The sequence below is a fragment of the Manis javanica genome, chromosome 10 (assembly GCF_040802235.1).
Source record: "Manis javanica isolate MJ-LG chromosome 10, MJ_LKY, whole genome shotgun sequence".
Taxonomy (NCBI): Eukaryota; Metazoa; Chordata; class Mammalia; order Pholidota; family Manidae; genus Manis; species Manis javanica.
In genome coordinates, this window is record NC_133165.1 from 34,443,991 (window position 1) to 34,465,736 (window position 21,746).

The 21,746-nt window shown below is 45.3% G+C and overlaps 1 protein-coding gene and 1 long non-coding RNA gene across 7 annotated transcripts in view; one reads left to right on the plus strand and one right to left on the minus strand.

Moving 5' to 3' along the window:
- Positions 1-13,917, plus strand: part of PRKRIP1 (PRKR interacting protein 1) — a 32,672-nt gene extending 18,755 nt beyond the window's left edge. The window contains exons 6-7 of one of the 4 annotated variants that reach the window (XM_036998625.2): positions 3,896-3,963; positions 8,302-8,730. In XM_036998625.2, the coding sequence (XP_036854520.1) occupies positions 3,896-3,963; positions 8,302-8,325 (92 nt within the window). In that variant the 3' untranslated portion in view covers positions 8,326-8,730. Of the gene's footprint in view, positions 1-3,895; positions 3,964-4,469; positions 4,904-8,301; positions 8,731-13,453 lie in introns of those variants that run through there. The other 3 variants (XM_036998623.2, XM_036998622.2, XM_036998624.2) reach the window with 3 other exon arrangements.
- Positions 12-21,708, minus strand: LOC108383781 (uncharacterized). 3 transcript variants are annotated; one of them, XR_001849851.3, is made up of 5 exons: positions 21,333-21,708; positions 20,338-20,417; positions 18,653-18,814; positions 8,076-8,226; positions 12-634 (listed from the first exon to the last, which is right to left on the minus strand). It is a non-coding gene; the product is annotated as an uncharacterized lncRNA (long non-coding RNA). The 3 variants fall into 3 exon arrangements; XR_001849854.3 differs by lacking the exons at positions 12-634; positions 8,076-8,226 and adding an exon at positions 12,700-13,876 and having other exon boundaries at positions 21,333-21,694; XR_005056082.2 differs by lacking the exons at positions 12-634; positions 8,076-8,226 and adding an exon at positions 12,700-13,876 and having other exon boundaries at positions 20,338-20,413; positions 21,333-21,693.
- Between the last annotated feature and the right edge of the window lie 38 nt (positions 21,709-21,746).

Here is a 21,746-nt window from a genome sequence, read left to right on the forward strand (position 1 = left end):
ATTTCCCTACGTGTTCTTTGTTGTGTGTGGCCACCAAAGTCTGTTTGGTTAGCTTAGTGGTCAGCTGAATATTTGAGATTTCCTTAAGTGCCTTGAACCAGTAGGTGTCCCAGTCTTTGCCAAGGGGCTGTGTGTGTGTATGAACATGCCTTCAATATTCTGGCAGGTAGTTTACAATTTTGCCTTAGCTTTCATCTCTCTGCACAGAGCCTCATGGTCAGACAGAGTTGAGATCAGGGCCATCAGTTGTCTTTCTTAGACATGTGCACAGTTCTGCACATGCATTTGGCCTTCTAGATTACCAGCTTTCTTCTCAAGCCTTTGGCCACTTTCTTGTTTGCTTTTACTGTTAGCTCTGCCTGCTGTAGGCAGCTATAATGTTAAACAGTTGCCACTGATGGCTTTTAACAAACACTCTGGGAGAAAAGCCTCACTGAATCAGGTCAAATAAAGACAAGCCTTGCAAGCAGAAGTTTCCGGGGAGCTGCCAGTCAGGTCAGATAGGGACAGTGCTCTGAGTATGGAACTTCTGAGGAACTGACAGAACAGTTTACCTCCTTCAGTGGCTGCTGGGCTGCTGGTTTTCACAGCTACTGTAATTGCGAGGTTGTTGGTTTTGAATGCTATCTCAGATCTGAGGAGAGAGAGTAGGGAATAGGGTAAGTTGAAATGCCACAAAGTTTTCTGTTCTTAACAAGATTCAGCCGTTTTTCTCAAATAATCCATGGAACATTTCCAGAGTTCTGAAAAAGCTGATTTTGACCATTGTGTCAGTGTTCTTGATGCTTTTCTAGAGGAGCAGATTTTTTTGTTGTTGTTGTTATCATTAATCTACAATTACATGAAGAACATTATGTTTACTAGGCTCCCCCCTTCACCAAGTCCCCCCCACAAACCCTATTACAGTCACTGTCCATCAGCATAGTAAGACATTGTAGAATCACTACTTGTCTTCTCTGTGTTGCACAGCCCTCCCCATTACCCCCCACACACATTATACATGCTAATCGTAATACCATCTTTCTTCTTCCCTGCCCTTACCGCTCCCTTCCCTCCCATCCTCCCCAGTTCCTTTCCCTTTGGTAACTGTTAGTCCATTCTTGGGTTCTGTGATTCTGCCGCTGTTTTGTTCCTTCAGTTTTTCTTTGTTCTTATACTCCACATATGAGTGAAATCATTTGGTATTTCTCTTTCTCCGCCTGGCTTATTTCACTGAGCATAATACCCTCTAGCTCCATCCATGTTGTTGCAAATGGTAGGATTTGTTTTCTTCTTATGGCTGAATAATATTCCATTTTGTATATGTACCACATCTTCTTTATCCATTCATCTACTGATGGACACTTAGGTTGCTTCCATTTCTTGGCTATTGTAAGTAGTGCTGCAATAAACATAGGGGTGCATCTGTCTTTTTCAAACTGGGATGCTGCATTCTTAGGGTAAATCTAGAAGAGCAGATTTTTAGAGATCCTTATTCTACCATTCTGAAAGTGCTTCTATCCCTTTAACATGTAACCTACCTGTGTTTCCTGTAGATATCAAATCCTTGAGTCATGTTTTTTATATCTTCTGATAATCTTTTTTTTTTTTATTGATACCTTTGGATTTAGGACTACCATTTTGTTTTTTTGTTCCCTGTTTTTTGTTTCTCCTTTCATGTCTTTGGATTATTTGAACATTTTTAAAATTCCATTTGAATTTATCTATTGTGTTTTTAATTATATCCCTTTGTATAGCTTTTTAGTTACTCCTTTAGAGCTTACTCTACACATACTACTTTCACAGTCCACTTAGAATCAGTATTTCCCCACTTTGAGTGGACTGTAGGTGTCTGAACACCTGGTTGTGTTCAGATCCCAGGTTCTGACCAGTCTTCTGTGGGATGTGGTTCCAATGACAGTTCAGTTTTCAAAGCTTTTGCTGTGCTCTCCAGATGTGACCTGCATTGTGCCACCCAGTGGCCAGTTAGAGATTAGTTCTTTGATTTTGGTTCTCAAAGTGCTTGGTATGATGATTAGGGCCAATCCATGCATGCACTATGAGGGCGAGCCCTGGAGTCCATACATAACCTTGCAGTGTCTCATTTAATCTCCCTCCATGATCTCCCCTGTAGTACTGGTTTCCTGGGGCTCCCCTTTTAGACCTCCAGCTAGAAAGCTGGGGTTTTATTTACCCACTCGGCCACATACTTCCTGCAACGACACCGGTACCCAGGTCCGAGCAATGGGAGGACAAAGACAAAAAGCAACAGGAAATTGCCGAACCATCTAGGATCATAGCTCATCCAATCAGAGAGAAAGGTTCCCCTCCTTCAAAGTTTCTGTGTCTGTAAGCCCCCATTGGCACCATAGTCACTGTTACCACTGTGACTACAGCAGGAGTGTGTGGGAGCTCCAGTCTGAGAGAATGGAGAAAGGAGAAGAAACAAGAATTTCCCTCACTCTGAGCATTAGCAGTCTTCTTTCTACTCCTTGAACCAGAGCTAGAGGATTTCTCTTGGAGCTCTACCTGTGCTCAGTCCCCACTCCTGCATATCAGATCTCCGAGTCCAGACTGGGAGATACTGAAGAAAAAACCTAGGGAGCTCGATACTGTCCATGGTGCTTTATATTCTGGTCTTTTCCCTCGCTCTGCTTACTTTCCAGAGTCCGTAGCTGTATTCAGTGGAGAGATGGGGTTGAGTGTTTGCTGTATCTTATGTGGAACCCTTTATTTGTTTTTTTGAATCCAAATACAATAATTTACATTTAGCTCTTTTGCATTTCAACTTTGGCTATATTGATTCTGCCAAAATCCTTTTGAATCATGATTCTGATATTCAGCATGTTACCGTGTCTTTTTGATGTTGTCATGGATACATTTGTAAAACAAATGTCCTCTGTCCATCAGTAAAAATGTTGAGCCATACTGGGCCACAGCCAGAGTCCTCCAGCATCCACTAGAGAGCTCCATCTAAACCAGCATGGGCCTGCTCACCAAAACTCTTAGAGTGGAGTTAATTCTCCAGTTAAGATTCAACCAAACTCACCCTGTGCTCATCTTGCCCAAGAGGTGTCAAAGGGAAACTAAGAGGTAATTTGAGGTCATGGAGTAAGTACAGTGGACCATAAATATTAGGCTCAGCTCTCACTCTGGTTTACCCTGACTTCAAGCATGTGGCTTCTGTCTGTTTGAGATCTTTTTTGGCTTGTAAAATCATAAGCTCTTTCTAGAGTTAAAATTCTGCAGTGTGATAACTTTTCTAAGCACTGAATTTACTGTAATTAAGATAGATTGTATTGGGCTGGGCGTCCCTTACCAGTAAATCTAAGAACTCAGAATAAGAAACCGAGTATCCATTTGCTCTGAATTTGTATTTAGTGAACCTGTATTGAGTCTTTGGGATCTCATATTAACTTTTAATAGTCAGTTCTAGAATTGAAGGAGACCAAGTACAGCATTACTGAGCTGGGATTTCTTAAGTTCTCCTTTTCTAACCCCTGTTAGACATTAGGTGCATGTGCAGTTTTCAGTCACCTGTCCTTAATTTGCTCAGGGCTATAGAGAAGGTGAGATAAAACACAACAGGTTTTAGTACTTTCAGATAGACTCCATCCAGAGCCTCCAACTTGTTTAAAATGTCCTTGTGCCTTCTCAGTGGGCCTCCCCTGTCCTGAGTTCTGTTCTATGAAAAAGATAGGTGTTTGTGCCCATTTCACCATCACAGAGTCATACCATAGTACCACAATGTTATTTTCAAACTGAGGATTGTGACCCTTTACTCACTGAGTCATGAAATCAATTTAGAGGTTACAGCTGTTATTTTTTCCCAAGTAAATAAAATAGATTAGAACATGTCAGAGTGCATCACATAAAAAAGGTATTTTGCCAAATTTTATTTTAGTTTCTATTTTAGTTTCTGTGTGGACTGTGGGCTGCAAATTTGAAAATCATTGTTATGGGACATGGCCCCTGATGTTACACGTAAGTATGAAACAATGATTAGTAATAAAACATGATTGTAAATGCTTTGCACCAGGTGGGCAGGCTAGAGAGAGTACTAGGGATAACTGTCATAAAAATGGTCTGTGTGCCTTTGCCTCATCTTCTCTGTTTCCGTCCTTATTTTTCATTCAGTGAAAGAAATTCTAGGTGGTAGAAATGAATAGAAACTGAATGTGATACTCAGTTGTGCCACAAGGTGGCTTCTGTGCACCGCCGGGTTGTTGATGGATTTGGAGGTGAATCACTCAAGCCTTTTGTCTCTTCTCCTAATAAGTGGTAAGGGGAGCTTGGCTAGGTGTTCCAGTCTGTTGCTGGAGAAGTATTCCTGCTATTATTGTCCTTACCGACCCAGTAATTCAGTGAAGACTCTGGGACTTGTGTCTGAATGATACCGCTAGATGGCATTCAGCCACTTTGGATTACTGTGATGCCTTGACCTCCAAAAACAATGCATGCTAACACCAGTGTTACTTATCTTAACACAGGCCTGCCTACCAGAGAATCCCAGGGTGATCTTAAGGTGATTTTGTTCCTGGTACATCAAGAGGGGTTTCTCGATCTCAGCACTAATGACATTTTGGGCTAATAATTCTTTGTTGTGAGTGGCTATGTCCTGTTCATTAGAGGGTGTTTGACAGCATCATGGCCTCTACCCACGAGATCCCAGTAGCTCCCGCCCACCCCTCAGTCACTTACAGTCAGAACTGTCTCCAGAGATTGCCCATTGTTCCCTTGGGAAAGAGGAAGACAAAACTGCCCCCAGTAAAACTCATCTCAGCCGGTATCTGGTATTGGGAATGCACTCCATGTGTTTTGAACTGTTTGTTTCAAGGCCAAAACTCTTATGCATATGTGTTTGAAAACTATCCATATCCTTTGTGTTTTTGAGAATGAAGGTAATAGATGATCATTTGATAAATTTTTGGAATATACATAAAAAATAAAAATTATAGTCCTTACTAAAAATAATCACTTTCACATTTTAATCAAGTTTATTGAAATTTTAAATATATATTATATAAGCCTATTTATATAAATATCATATGTAGAGTTGTCCTGATTTTCACATAACACTGCATCAAAATATTTTCCCATGTCCTTGCCATTGTGTGACTCAAGAAACGATTTTTTTCTTTGTATGTTCACTCATCTGATTTTTAAAAAAAGGTTAATTTCAGTTACACTCATTGGCATTTCATTTAGTATTCCTATAAAAAGTAAATGAAATCTCTGATTTGTGGATTTTAAAATATTACATAAATAGTGTAAGATCAATCAGAAAATGTCATGTATCATCATCCTAATAGATCACGTTTCTGTCCATTTGCCTTTAGTCCATATGCACATATTTGTATGTAGTTAAAATCATAATGTATGAAGTTTTCCATTTGGTTTATTTTAACTTTGCAGGTATTTCCAGTCCATAATTTTTTCAGTGAATGATAATATCCAACAATTGAAATGCCATGATACACCAGACCCTTCCCCTTTTGTTGGACATTAAATTGATACCAGTTTTTGTCTTTAGAAGACACTTCAGTGAAGGTTATGTACCTGTTTCCCTTCCCCTTTTCTGGGTTAATTTCCTTAAGATAAATTTCCAGCAGTGGGAATGACTAGATCACAGAGCATAAAAAGATACCATGGCTCTTGAAATGTATTGGCAATTTATTTCCCAACGATTATTACCAGTGTTACTTTATCAACAGTGTATAACAGTTCACACTTTTACTATATCCTTACCTAGGTAGGGAATTTTAAATTACCTAGATAGGGTAACTTTGAAAGCACTGGCTTTTCACAGAGAATACAGTTAATGACTCTATAACATCTTACTGCATTGATGGACAGTGACAGCACTGGAGTGAGGACTTGATAATATGGGTGAATGTTAAACCACTGTGTTGTGTATTTGAAACCCTCATAAAATTATATATCAGTGATACTTTAATTAAAAATAAAAAAAAGCACTAGCTTTTAAAAATCATACTTCCACATGGGTGAGAATGTGACTTCAGAGGAAGTCATGGTCTCATTGAGGATTCAGTGAAAAACCTTACAAATATATAGATCCAGACTGTCAGGACCACAGTAGCAGCCTCCACTCGTCCCATTCCTTTCCCCACACCACACACCTATGTACAGCCTCCAAAACTTTTTTTTTTTTTTACAATAGATTGCCATTTGTCCTTCTCCTTAACATGGTAACAACAGCTAACAGGTATTGGACATTTATTACGTACTCCCAGTTCTAAGTGATTTGCAGGTATGAACTAATACTTTTCACAGCAGCCCTGTGAGATAGGCTGTGGTGTTGTCTCCATTTTACATGTGAGGGCCTTAGACACTGGTGACACGGCCCTACAGAGCTAGAGGGAGGGGAGTGGCAGGGCTGGAAATTGATCCCTGGTAATGGATCTCCACTGGCCTGGCACTTACCCACCAGCTGATCCTGCTTGAAACCTAGTTAGCAGCCCCTGCATCCCTGGCCCCCTGTCCAGCCCTTTCCACTCTCCCCACCGATTTGGGCTGGCCACTCCCTTCCACTGGTCCTCGGCTCTCCCCCAGCTTGCACCTCTGTTTTTCTGCTTCGCTGCCCGTGCTTAGGCCTCTGTGCTCTTATTTTCATGCTACTGGATCCCCCGTCTGCCTGGAGAGCGTCTACTCATCTTGCACCTTCCTCTTCGAATGCTTTTTCTCCCTTGTAAGGCCTTTTCCTAACCTCCCTCCCCACCTCAACCCAACTAATCTAGCCTGTCCCTCCACCTGGCTCCTAGAGGGTTCGCTCATTCGCAGTTATAGAATCTGCTAAATCACGTAACATGCTTCTGTTTAGCTGTAATCACAGTTTCATGAGGGTAGGAGTTTTTTTTTTTTTTTAATAAAAGACTTTGTTTTAGAATGGTTTTAGATTTACAGAAAAATTGTAAAGATAGTATAATACAAACAATTCCCATACACCCAGTCTAGTTTCTCTTAACATCTTATGTTAATGTGATTCATTTATTACACTTAATGAACCAATACTGACACATGTATTTGCTAAATAAATACATTTATTCAGATTTTGTTAGTTTTTACCTAATGCCTTGTTCTTGTTCTAGAGTTCCATCCAGGATACCACATTATTTTTATCATCATGTATCCTTAGGCTCCTGTTAGCTGTAACAGTTTATAAAGCTTTGCTTGTATTTGATGACTTGAGAGTTTTGAGGGGTCAGGTATTCTGTAGGATGTCCCTCAACTGGGATTTGTCTGATGTTTTTCTCATGATTAGACTGGAGTTACTTATTTGGGGAGGAAGTCCAGAGACATAAAGTGCCATTTTAGCATGTCATATCAAGGCCGCACACCATCAAGATGGCTTGCTATTCCTGGCACTGACTTTGATCACCTGGCTCCGACAGTGCTTGCCAGGACTCTGTACTGTACACTTGCTCTTCTCCCCTTTCCCACACTGTATTCTTTGGAAAGAAGTCACTATGTGCAGCCCACACTTAAGAAATGGGGTGTTATATATCCCCTCTGTGAGGGCAGAGCAGCTACATAAATGATTTGAAATTCTGCACAGATTTGGCTCTTTGCTGTTTATAATATATTTATATCAATATGGACTCATGGTATTTATTTTATACTTTAGGTTTAATCCAGTACTACTTTATTTTTTTGCTCAAATTGTCCCAGCTTGGGTCATTGGGAGCTCTTTCATGTGACTCCTGTGTCCCTTTTACATACTTCCATCATTGTGGGATTTGGGTGGTTTTTTTGTTTTGTTTTGTTTTGTTTAGCACTTACTTTCTGGGACTGTAAGATAATCCAGGCTTATCTTGTATATTTCTTGACCTGGACTTAGAATCAGCCATTTCTCCAAGGAGTCTTGGTTTCTTTTACTGGAGAATGGTATTAGAAACCAACATCTGGGGGCTAGGTTTGCTTGTTGCTTCTGGGGTGTAGTTTTAGGCCCTCTTAACAGAGCAAGGAAGTGTATATTGTGTAACTAACCAGTGTATATACACACATCTGTAGGTATTTCTATATGTAACTGTCAGTATCTGTTTATCTATAGTAGGGTAAACATGAGTCATACTGACCTCTCTGGCTCCAGTCCATTGGCACATGGATCATTTTAGCCTTTTCAGCCTGCCACTCTTGAGTAACCAGGCTCCCACCATTCACCCTCCATTTCTTTAGTTGTTCAGTTCCAGTACACAGAGGCAGTGTTTTCAGAACTTAATCTGTTACCTGTGGGAAACAACCTTATCAGCTAGAGTACAGCATACAGTGTGATGTAAAGTTCTTTTTGCCTTTCTCTTACAGATTCCTGTTTCCAAAACCGTCTAGGTTGGCACCTGTCCCCCACCCCCTTTACAGAAGTTGTTTCATCCATTTGTGATATGGTTGAATTCATGTGTCACCTTTTGTTTTCCATCTGGGGATCCTTGACATCCTCAGTTATTTTGTAAATTTGCACACATCAAGGTTTATTCTTTGTGCTGTTACGTTCTGACAAATGCATGCTATCATGTATCCACCATTACAGTATTGTACTGAATAGTTCATTGCCTTAAAAAAATAAATCCCTTGCACTTCACCTAGTCAATGTCTTCCCAGCCCCAGTCCCTGATTTGTGCATCATATCTATAGTTTTGCCTTTTCCCCAGTGTCATATAGTTGGAGTCATACTGTATGTAGCCTTTTCAGACTGGCTTCTTTCACTTAACAGAATAAATTTGAGACCTGTCCATGTCTTTGCGTGGCTTTATAGCACATTCCTTTTTATTGTGGGATAGTACTGCGTCATGTGGATACTTCACTGTTTATCTTTTCACCTATTGAAGGGCACCTTGGTTGCAGACCATTTGGGGCAATTTTGAATACAGCTGCCACAAACATTTATGTAATGGTTTTTGTGTGGATGTAGATTCTCAAATCAGTTGAAACCTAGAAACATGATTGTTGGAACATATAATAAGAATATGTTTAGGTTTGTAAGGAACTGCCAAACTGTCTTTCAAACTGGCTGTACCATTTTCCATTCCCATCAGCAATGCATGAAAGTTCCTGTTGTTCCACATCTTCACCAGCAATTGGTATTATCAATTTTTTAAATTTTAGCTGTTTTAATATGTTTGTTGTATCTCATTGTTGTAATTTGTTACAGCATGTTCTTTTAAAATTTTTGTGTCAACGTTAAACACAGTAATGATAATAAGTACTATTTTTATTGTTTACTTGTTATGTTGTTGAAATAAGGAATGGATGAAATAATCCTGTAGAATTATCAAAAGATTTGTGCATCTGATTCCTAGGTTTCTCCTCTGTGAGAGTGATACTTCTAACCCCCAACAATAGGTTTCTCATACACAGGAATCAAATGCAATCAGTTGTATTTACTGTTAAGTGATGCACTACTATATTTTCAGGGGCTTTTCAGTCATGAGGTGTGATGAGCCCTCCTCTGTTAACCAGCATCTCAGCATCCAAAACACCCCATTCCACAAACATCCAGGTTAATCAGTATCTTACTGTTTCTTTAAGATCATAATTAAAGACCAGATCCTGTGCTGTCATCCTGCTGTGCTCAGACCTGTGTGGGTGTGGTTAGTGGTTCTTAGAGACCTTGAGGCAGACAGAATATGACTAAGTTATGGAACCAAACAAATAATCAGCAGTTTCAGCCTTGGAGCCCAAGTTCCAGAGCAGAGCCCTCTGGCTGGCATCTGAGGAATGGACTACATGTGGAAGACACCCTGATACCTTCAGGGGGGATACTGAGTGCCCAAGGCCTTGCACCAGTTGCTCCGTGTGCCATAGGAACATCGTCCTTTTCCACGCACACCACAGTGTGGGAGCTTGGGGAGCACTGCCCTAGGAATCGGGGAGCTTAGAGCTGGGTTCTGGACCCACCTCTAGTTCTTTACTTCATTTCTCCATAGCATGCTTTTTTGCCTTTTTTTTTTTCTTTTTTTTTATTGTGGTAAATGATACATAACATGAAAAAATTTACCATCTTGACCATTTTTAAGGGTGTAGTCTAGTGGCTTTAAGTACATTCACATTATCGTGCAACCATCCCAACCGTCCACCTTCAGGACTTGTTCATCTTCCCCAGCTGACGCTTTGGACCCATTAAACACTCGCTCCCCAGCCTCTGGCAACCACCCTTCTGCTTTCTGTGTCTTGAATTTGAGCTACTCTAGGGACTTTACTTGAGAGGAACCAGAGAATATTTGTTCTGTGACTGGCCTGTTTCACTGAGCATCATGTCCTCAAGGTTCAGCCATGCTGTAGCTGGTGGTAGAATTTTCTTCCTTTTTAAGGTTGAATAATAATTCTATTTTGTGGATAGACCACATTTTGTGTATCCATGCTCACCTCACTCCTGTCCCCACCCCATCTTTTGTCTCAGTTTCCTTACCCATTTCTCAAGGTAGGCAGAGGCCTACAGAGTCAGATAGGTCAGGTTTGAATCTTGGGTCCTTGGTTTACTGATTAAGAGACCTTGAGTAGCGAATTACTTAACCCCTCTGAGCTTTATTCCTTATCCGTAAAATAACTAAGAGTATTCATCTCATAGACTGTTGAAATTGAATAAGACAGTGTATGTAAATTGTAGTGCCTAGAGCACAGTGGGTGTTCAACAAATATTAGCTGTTCAAACAGGCTCACCATTTATAGTTTTGAAACTTTTTTTGGTATGAGATTGAGGAGGAGGAATATCCTAAATTAATTTAAATGAGTCTTAAAGATGCCTTCACCCCACTGTCACAGGTGCTCTTTAGTGTCCTCACCCAGGGTGTGAAGGAAAATCTTAGCCTGTGCTGTGTCTGGGAACCCAAGGCCCCCTGTCTCAGAGCTCCGTATCTGACCTGTGGTAAAAGCAGGAGCAAAGCTCGGGGGGCCTAGGGGTCCTGGGGCACAGGAGTGGGTCCTTGCACCTCTGCGGGGAGGAGCCCGGGGGAGCCCCGGGCCTGCATGCAGCCTCCTGGAGCACTGCACTGCCCCTGCAGGCTCCGGCTCCGCCTCTCTCCAGCTCTCACCCACCAGCCTGCTCCCCAGAGGAGGGAGAGGAGGGAGAGGGGACTGGGGAACAAGATGTCTTTGTGCTCTGCTTTTGACCAGCTGGGCTACATGGTGGGTCTTGGCAGCCATGCCAGGGAAAACACTGGAATTGGAGCTGTGCGTGGGGGTGTCGAGAGAGGGTTTCTGGGTCTGTGGGAAGACCAAGGAAGCTGGCATATCTGCTGTGGACAGAGCCTGTGCTGCCCAGTCTTTAAAAATCCCTTTGCAGACTGTGGTGAGAACCTGAGACTTCAGCAGGAGTGTTGCCAGCCCGGTATTAAATGATAAAGTGTTGCCTGGCGCGTTGCCCTGCCACGGTGATGAATTTTGGGGGTGGGGCACATAAAGAGCAGTGAGGCCTGATTTACAGGGTGTCGGGCTCTCGTGTGTGCTGCTGGACCTTTTCATAATGATGAGATCCTCCCGCCAGCCACTGTAGATCAGTTCTGTGACCGGCCTTTATACCTGGGGAGTGGTGTTGGGCCTGATGGACACGAGGATGTCCTCTGGTTCCTCCTGTACTGTCCAGCAACAACTAGTTTCTACTCTTCCTCAGTCCTCTTTTTTTTAAAATTGAAGTGTATTTGAGATACTAGTTTCAGGTGTGTACAACATGGTAATTCAACATTTAACATACATTACAAAATGCTCACCACTGTAAGTATAGTTACCATCTGTCACCATACACAGTTACTGCAGTATTACTGATGATATTCCCTATGCTGTACTTGTTCCCCCATGACTTGTTATACAACTGGAAATTTGTACCTCTTTATCCTTATCAGCTGTTTTGCCCATCCCCTCTCCACGCCCCTCGCCTCTGGCAACATCAGGTTGTTCTCTGTGATTGAGTCTATTTCTGTGTGTTCGTTCATTTATTTTCAGATTCCATACATAAGTAACCACATGGTATTTTTCTTCTGACTTCATAGCATAATACCCTCTAGTCCATCCATGTTGCAGCCAATGGCAAGATTTAATTCTTTTTGGCTGAGTAATATTCCATTGTGAATACATACCACATCTTTATCCATTCACCTGTTGATGGGCACTTAGGTTGCTTCCATATCTTGGCTAGTGTAAATAATGTAGCAGTAAACATAGGGGTGCATATTATCTTTTTGAATTTGTGATTTTGTTTTCTCTGGATGAATTCCCAAGCCCTGTGGTATTTCTACTTTAGTTTTTTGAGAAACCTCCATACTGCTTTCCCTAGAGGCTGCACCAATTTACATTCCCAACAACAGTGCACAAGGGTTCCCTTCCCTCCACACCCTCACCGCCACGTATTTCTTATCTTATTGATACTGGTCCTTCTGACAGGTGTAAGGTGGTAGCTCATGGTTTTGGTTTGCATCCCCCTGATGATTAGTGACATGCCTGTTGACCATCTGTACATCTTCCTTAGAAAAATGTCTATTTGGGTTCTCTACTCATTTTTTAATCAGATTTTTTTTCCTCTTGGTGTTGAGTTGTGGGTTTATACATTTTGGGTATTAACCCCTTATCAAGTATATCATTTGGTAACAACTATTCCCATACCACAGGCTGCCTCTTTAATGTGTGGATGGTTTTCTTCACTCTGCAGAGCTTGTTAGTTTGATGTAGTGTACCTCCTTTTTTTTTTTTTTTTTTGAGAGGGCATCTCTCATATTTATTGATCAAATGGTTGTTAACAACAGTAAAATTCTGTATAGGGGAGTCAATGCTCAATGCACAATCATTAATCCACCCCCAGCCTAATTCTCATCAGTCTCCAATCTTCTGAAGCATAACGAACAAGTTCTTACACGGTGAACAAATTCTTACATAGTGAATAAGTTCTTACATGGTGAACAGTACAAGGGCAGTCATCACAGAAACTTTCGGTTTTGATCACGCATTATGAACTATAAACAATCAGGTCAAATATGAATATTCATTTGATTTTTATACTTGATGTATATGTGGATCCCACATTTCTCCCTTTATTATTATTATTATTTTTAATAAAATGCTGAAGTGGTAGGTAGATGCAAGATAAAGGTAGAAAACATAGTTTAGTGTTGTAAGAGAGCAAATGTAGATGATCAGGTCTGTGCCTGTAGACTATGTGTTAATCCAAGCTAGACAAGGGCAACAAAACATCCACAGATGCAGAAGATTTCTCTCAAAACAGGGGGGGTGAGGTTCTAGGCCTCACCTCTGTTGATCCCCAATTTCTCACCTGAAGGCCCCCCTGCGACTGTGCCTGTCTTAGGTTGTTCCTCCTTTGAGGAATCTTACCCATTTCTGGCTAACCAGTCATCTTCCGGGGCCATACAGGGAGATGTAAAGTTGGTAAGTGTGTACCTCCTTTTTTAAAGCACCCCTCAGTTTTCTCTGAGTGGATTTGTCTGACTCTCATGTGAATGTTGTATGATTACAGGACCCAGTCAGTCCCAGGAGCAGCCATCCAGTAGCTCAGGGGAGGCGTCTGGAACGGACGAGGAGGAGGAAGAGGAGCCCAGCTTCATCATGAGGCGATGACTGTGTTTGCCATGACTGCCTGGAGCCTGGCCCTTTCTGTTACCAGGGCCTCAAACTCCCACACACAGCCTGAGGGCACAGGAGCCTCTGCTCACCTCAGTTTCCCTCCCAAGGCCTCGCTGGATAGAAGCAAGTGGGAACCCCTCCTGATGGCTCACAGGCCCGCCTATCAGCCGGGACATGGAGGACTGTTTCCTGGACACTTGAGGGCCAAGCCAAGTTCAGTGATGTTCCCGCCAAAGGGGGAACACGTGTAATGTAATCTTCTGCCCCTGGTGCTTGTTCTCATGTATTTGGACAATGATGAGTTTCAGGATGGTTTCTGTGAGAAAAATGTTTATTTAGTAAAGAACAGAAAAACTAGATTTTGTTCAGACCTGTGAGACACTGACTACAGAAGCTGTAAGGTAAGCTGGGAAATGCCGTGAAAGGGATGGGGCCTGGGACATGGGCCCTTTCCCAGACTTGCTGAAGGAAATGGCTTTGGCTCAGAGGCTGACTCACATTGCAGATCGCCTGACCTCCATTTTGTACATCTGAGGGTGCAAACTGCACCCCAGAATATAGGCTTCCGCCTAGCACACAAGTGTGTATGCCCCCTGGGCATGTGCCAGGGAGATGTGGGATTTAGCCGGGGACCAAGCCATAAGATGGAGAGCTTGACATGTGAGAAGAGCTTTTGGGAAATCAATCTGAGAAACAAGCAGATGATAGAGAATCCAGGCTGGGCTGAACTGGAGTACAGGGCTGGGGAATCCTGCCAGACTGGAAGAGGGGGGGATCCCAAGATAAAGGCGATCTACCCAGAGCATGGGCTGACCGAGGGCAGGCTTTCAAGGCAGCAGGAGTGAGAGATAGCTTCTAAAACGGAGCCTTTGCTCACATTTTCGACTTCCAAGTCTCTTGAGTGTATTTTGTGCCCTTCATGGAGTTTGACATAATTAAGTAAGTCGTGGTTTTGCGTGAAGGGAGACTAAGGAACACATCCCTTTCTTTCCCCTTCCCTTTGCAGTACTGATTCCTTGGCCCCATCTGGAGCCACACAGTACCTGTGATAACCTATGGACTTTCAGTAGTTCAGGTCACAGGAGATTTTCTTCCCCAGGAAGCTGAACTGGAAAGTCAGCCGTAGTAAATTAGCACACACCCTGGCCATCCGTTTTGAACCCATTTTCTCTTCTGTCAGGGACTGGTTAGCTAGCTTTGTGCTGTGGGTTGTGTTCTTCTGTCTTTGAACTGTTAGTTTCCATATCTCCCCCCAAAACACATGTCACAGCGCTTGCTTTGCGGCTGCAGCCTGGACCTCATGGGTGTCCTCTTGCATGTGAGGCTGTTGAGGGCACCAGCACTCAGAGCCTGAAGACCTGGCTTTGAGTCCTGAGCCCGCTTTTGGTGACCAGGGAACTCTGGGCGGGTCACTTCCTGCCTCTTCCCAGTGTGCTTGGCCAGGAGCCTGGTGAGCCCCCACAGCAGGTGTGTGTCGGACAGGCAGGCTCGCGATGGAACAGATAGGACACTGGACCAGGTGTTTATGTTTTACACCTTGACTAGCTTTCAGATCATGTTTGTGTAAGAAACGGCCTTAGCAGTTTCTGATAGTTTCTGAGGGGTTGTCAGTCCCGTAGGTTGAATGCCTCTCAGTCTTCAGGGTATTGTGGTTTGGGAAAAGGGAACAGTTAGATGCCATCAGTGAGGAGAGAGTGGGTGATGTCAAGAGACCCCCTCAGAAAAGCTGTGATTAGGAGAGAATAATTAAGTAATGCCCTTTTTGATTGGCTCATGGGAGCAGAGAAATCTGGAACTGAACACCAAAGGTGTATATACTTGATTGTCTCAGGAAACTTCATTTATCAAAGTTCGGACTTTCCAGACAATTTAGGCCTTCATACATTCCCTCACTTCCCACACTCTTACTGAGCACTTCATGTGAGAGCTTTGGACCAGGCCAGATCATCAGTATTAGTTTGCCTTTTAATTCGATGTCCCATATGGGTTTACCACATAAGGTTAATGAAGACAGAGAGGTCTGCAAACTTGCCCAGGTCACTCAGCAAGTATGTGCGACAGCTGGCACTTGACCCCAGGCCATGTGACTCCAGCATCCACCATCCCAGCCCCTGCACCACGGTGCTGTGTAGCTCTTGGGAGAAGCTGTGCATAGCCCAGACCTGGCACAGAGGTGCCTAGGTGCTGCTTTGGGGCCAGGGCAGTAGGCTGAAGGCTGCTCCCTTAATAAGCTCCCTGGTGCACTGTGCATGTGTCATGTAATAATATAACAGTGTATATCATAATAGTTAATAGTCCACATTGTTCACAGGTTCTCTGTTCTGAGTTGGCCTATTCACTAAAATTTATTTGTAAGCCCAAATCAATACTTGTACTGCGGTCATCTGCAGACATGCACAGAGTGGCAGAGAATTTGAGTTGCCTGGTGGCACCATTGCCAGCTGAGGTCAAATAAGGCAGTGCTCAGCCTTCTCGTTACAGCTCTAACTTGTCTATTGAATGGTAGGTTTTCTGCATTTTTGTGTTTTTTCTTGGAGATTATCCCATTTAAAATGGCCACCAGGCATCATGCTAAAGTGCTGTCTAATCCTCCTAAGCTCCTCAAGAAGGCTGAGGTGCACTGTAGAGAAGCTTCATTCAGGCATTGCTCAAGTGTTGTTGGCTGCGAGTTCAAAGTTAACGAGTCAATAATATATATTAACAAAAGTGTCTTTAAACAAAAACATGTAAAACAAGGTTATGTGTTGATTGGTTAATAATGACCTGAGGCTCATAGAAACCTAACCCCGTATTTGCTGAGCAGCAGAGGTTCAGTATTCACTAATTCAGTGTTCACGGTGACTTTAAAGAACTTAACTACCCCAAACAATGAGAATCAGCTGCATGTACCTGCGTGCAGAGTGAGTGAGCCGGACTTCCAGAGTTAAGTGTCTCCTAAAGTGCAAGGAACTGCGCTTTATGGCTCTATTCCCTGGCACTCACAGTCCTTTCTCTCACTTGGAGAACCAGGCGGCTGGAGCCCTGAGTCCCATTGTGAATGGAGGGCTGCACATGTCACCCAGCAAGGCAGCACTCCCCACCTGTCCTCGGGTCTTCCCTAGGATTTCTACTCTCCCACTTGCCAAAAAGGTGCTTTTTTGTGTCCTTTCTCTTCAGACCTCTTACTGCCCTTCCCCACGCTGTTAAGTCTCTGCTAGAGCATGGAGAAGGCAGCTTGAGGCCAGCCCAGCATGCCCCTGGCTCCATCCACTAGCCCACGGCCTCGGAGCCAGGCGCCCTGGGCCCTCTGGGCACAGTGCACAGCCTCCTGGGCCTGCTGGCCCCGCTATCAGCAAGCAGCCCTGGCATCTCCCACTGTGAAACCAAAACGAGCCCTCATCTGCCTCTTGTCCTGCAGCTGTCACCCCACTTATCTCCCCTTCTCAGCCAGGCTCCCCAGGAGTTCTCTGCTTCTGCCCCTTCATTCATCCCTCCCACGTTTTTATCCCCATCATTCCACTCACATCCTTCTGGTCTTGCCAAATCCAGCCCCTGGGGAACATTCTATACAGTTTTCAAACTCTCAGCATCCTTGACAGTGCAGCCTCCTGCCTTTCCCTGGCTGGCTTCTCTGCTCAAACTCTTAAATGTTGGAGTGACCCAGAGCGCTGTCTTCCGTTCACACTCAGACCCCAAGAGATTTCCTCCAAGCTGCACTTTAAACACCATCGTCACTGATATCTTAACTTCCCTCTAGAGCCCCAGACAGACGTTCCCCTACCTACCTGATGTCTGCCCTTGGATGTCTAATGGGCACCTTGAGTTTAGTATAAGAAAAATGTGGTTTTTCACCCCCACACTTCCTCCTGTCTTCCCATGATGGGGAGTCATGCACCATCCACACAGCTGCTCAAACCTAACCTGGGAGTCAGGGTCATCCTCAGCTCCTGCCTTCCCTACCCCCTCTCCATCCATCCATCCATCAGCAGGTCCTGGACCTGCTCACCCGTCATCTCTGCCTCATTCACCCTAGCCCACATGGCCTGCACTTCTAGTTTTCTAGCTTGGATGGATGCGGGGCCTCTTTCTATTCATGCCTATTCCTGCAAACAAAAAAACTGTTCACACAGCAGCCAGAGTGATCTTTTAAAAACAAGCCACATCTTGTCGCCCCTCTGTGATAAGTTCCCGAGAGCTTCCCTCACGCCCTGAATGGGGGCTACAAGGCCTCCGTCCAGTCTGCCTAGCTCTCTCACACCCCACCACCCTCACACCTCTTGTGCTCACTCCCCACAGTCCCATCCTAAAAGCTGTCCCTGCCCTGGGGACTGACCAGCTCTGCTTCTCCTTCCGTTGGCCTCAGCTTTCCACCCACCCACCATAGCCGTTCTTCCACAGCACCCGCCACTTGTCTACTGGTCTGTGCCCTGGCACCCTGGCATCCCCACCCGACTCTGAGCTCCGTGACAGCGAGGACGTGCTTGTCCTGTTCTTTGCTGCACGCCTAGTGCCAGCACAGTGGTTGGGATGAAACAGGTGCTCAATGAATGTCAGGTAGGGGAGTAAATCTCAGTGACTGAAAGCAAGCAGGTAAGTTGTTACCCAGCAAACGGCTCATATGGCAGGAAGCCCCTCAGAGATGGATGGTTGGTCACGTTTGCTGGAGATGAGAATGTGACACCCAGTGTAGCGGTCTCAGCAGAAGCCTGCCTAAACAGGGCAGACTCAGCCACACCCCAGACTCAGTTCCTTGCAGGCAGGCCCCAAACAGGTATTTTAAACAGATACCCCAGGAGGATTTGCTATGGATCCCCACTCCCCATATTAGAAACTGGTTGGGAACATATTGAGTACTGTTACTATTTTAAACTTCCCTGTTTTCAACATTTCTCTTTTTGGAAAAAAACAATTAAATTGTGTTAAGAGGAGTGATGTTCACTGACTTCTGTAAATAGAAACATAACCACACCTGCAAAGGGAGGAGAGCCGTGTGCTGTGCCATCATTGGAAACAGGTTTTCTCCTCCCTTTAGTATTCGGCATACTTGACTAAAGGAGCTACAATTACCATATAGTAACGTATTTTGGTAAAGAAAACACCCTTAGAAATTTACCTGCTTGAGTCCCCAGGCAGTTTTCAGTTTTCTTATTCCATAGCATGGTAGCTGGTGTTGGAGTGCGACAATGCTCAGTCCTCAGGATTCCTCAGTGGGCTTTGCTAGGCAGTGCAGGTGATGGCGAGAAGGTGCAGTCCTTGCCTTCCAGCAGCTCCAGATCTGATCAGGGACACAGGAGGAAAAGGGTGCTGTAAGGGCATGGGACCCAGGCCTCATGGATGAGGGAGAGCTGAGCTGCACACCTGGGTAGCCCAGTACTGCTGGAGTGCTGAGGAGGCAAGCTGAGGGGTACGTGGCCTCTAGATCACCATGTTAAGGGGACTGGAGTCGATCTAAGGCTGCAGGGAAACTGAGCAGCTGGGGCTAGAGTGCAGAGACACGAGGGGGATTTTTCCACTATGCGGTGTGCAGGATTGGGAAGGGACAGGTGGAAGGCTTCTGCAGTGAAGCAGAGCAGGGCTGATAGTGGCCTGAATTGGTATAGAGACCAGGGGACAGGAAGAAGCGGGGGAGATTCCAGAGACATTTAGGTGAGGGAGGTCACAGGACTTGGAGAGGAAACGGGTCAGGAATGACACCAGATCCACAGTGTGACCAGTTGGGCGGATGGTGGGACACTCCCTGAGACAGGTGTCCTAGGAGGTGGAACAGGTAGAAGAAAGATGACACATCAGCTGTGGGTGCGGCGAGGTTGAGGCCTTTGGACATGTCCTGCCAGGCATGGAAGGTCAGGGCAGGAGGTGGCCATTCAAGAGTCATTAGCCCCTTGAAACAAGGTGGGTGGGTGAGGCCTGTCAGGTGGAAATATAGAAACAAACACATCTGGGGCACAGACAGCAGGGAAGGAGCCTGCCCTGCAAGGAAGATTATTTCCAGATGGAAGGAGAAGGTACCCAGTGGCAGACAAGGCAACAGCTGAAATAGCTTCTGGATTTAGTGACACAATGTCATCAGGTCACAGAGGGCTGAGAATGAAGTGAAAGAAGTGTGGCAGCTCTCTTGAGTCTGGCGTGAAGTGGAGAAAGGCGGTGGCAGGAGAAGTTGGAGGGGGTTGGGCTCAAGACGAAAGGAGGCTGAGCCGGAGAAAAGTGGGTCTCGGCAAGGTCAAGGAAGAGAAATGGTGCGGTGAGAACTGAGTGAGAAAGAGGGTTAGAAAATGGGGAATTTGAATTTAAGATTTCATAGAGGGTGATGACAAGGGTTAGGCCACAGGAGTGAATGGCCAGGGGCAGCATGCATTGTCCACACCAGCTGTGAGGCCATCCTTGAGGTTAAGGCCTCGGGTAGAGAGGGAAGTAGGGACCAGCCTTCACTGAATGAGAGAATGTGTACTGATCAGGAAGACTAGAAGATGGCTGACCCCAGGACATGCCTCTAAGAATTGTTTTTTTTCAAATGGGGGATAGCTGAGGCCTCGGGAGAGGAAGCAACTGGGCAACCTGCTGGGGAAACAGCAGCCGGGGCATCCCAGCTGCAACCTGTGTCCAAACCACCTCCTCCGTGCAACTCCCACTCAGCTCCCTGTGTACCTGAGGGGCTGTCCGACTATTCGGGTCGTGGTGGTTAAATCTCTCTCATTTGAACATGGCCCTGTCACCTTCCTTATCTCGGGGGGTGCAGGGAGCTATTTTCTGTGTTTAGTTAGGAACCAGGCTCTGAAGAGCGTGGTAATCATGACTTACATTTTGCTTCTGTCCAGGTGTGACGGGGGTGGAGGCCTCACCAGCTGGCAGAGGAAGCTTCTAAAGGACGTGCAGTCTGGCTTCCAAGGTAGAAACACAAGCAAAACAAGCAAATGACTCTGTTGCTGAAAGAATCTTCATCTATGGTGCAACTATTCTAGTTAACAAGTGGTTTCTTCCTGTTTTCCAGGTCAGTTTAGAAAAAGCTTGAGGTTTGAAAGCCACTGTGTGTGTTTGGAGGATTTTGCCCCCTGAAATCAAAATGACCCCTCCCTGTAGCTATCTATAGTGAGGCAGGGGTACAATAATCAGACCCTGGGATTTTCCTACGCCCTTTGTAAAGGTAGTAACCAGGAAGGGGAGACTGGTTTAGTCTGTTTTTAAATGTCCTCTTGGATTAAAAGGTACCATTCTGGTTCTCAGCAGTGGCCTCTAAAATGTGTCTGGAAGTATAAATGGATTTGGCCTGGCATCTGTAACACCAAGTCTTCTACTGTCAAGTCTTCTCTTGTGGACTGGTTGTCACAGTGGAATTTTTCCCTGTCTGGATAAATGTGTCAGTCCAAGGCTGTTGTGACAGATGGAAAAATCCTATGTAGGGCACGCAGGGAGAACGCGGGGGCCCTCTGGCACGCGGGTTGATTGAACCCATCCCACCTCTTAAGTGAACTATTCATGTGCACTTCCTGAAAAAAGTTCCTGTTTGAGTATCTCGGTAAACCAGCTCTCAGTGCGCGTCTCACAGGGGCCGCCTAGTGCCACGGTCTACAGGGCAAGGCAGCCTGGGCTCTCCCCAAGGAGCTTCACCTTCCACCCTTTGCCCCACTCTACCCATCTCACGCCTGCCCGCCCTGTAGTCCGATAACGGGATTCCCGTTTCCCTGCTGGCGCACCCTTCCGGCCTCTCCTCCACGAGGCCAGTGATCAGTCCCGGGCATCCCCTCGGGCTCACCCTAGGAACTCCTTTCTCGCATTCCGCGCTCAGACCCACATACCTCGGGCGGCGCAGGGCACACACTGCCTTACACTTGCTAGCGAGACCCAGGGGTCAGAGAAGGCGCAACCTAGTCTTCCTGCCGCTCGGGCCCAGAGCGCCGCGCAGCTGGGGCTGGGGAGGGGGAAGCGAGAGCGAGGAATACCCAGGCTTCCGGGAGGCCTCCCCGCCGCGCCAATCCACATTCACCGTGATACACGGTGCGTTGGGGGGAACAGGAGAGATGCGCACCCCTCGCAGTTTTTCGCGTCCCTGCTCGTCCCGTCTTGCGGTCCCGGGCGGTCCGGGCAAGAGCAATATCCAAGCTTCGGAGACCCCTTGGCTCCCCCGGGAGGGGCCGCGGGCCCTGCCCCTCCAGGTCTGCGGGTCACGTGCCCCTCAGCGCCCCCGCGGCCGGTCACGTGATGTCGGCGCG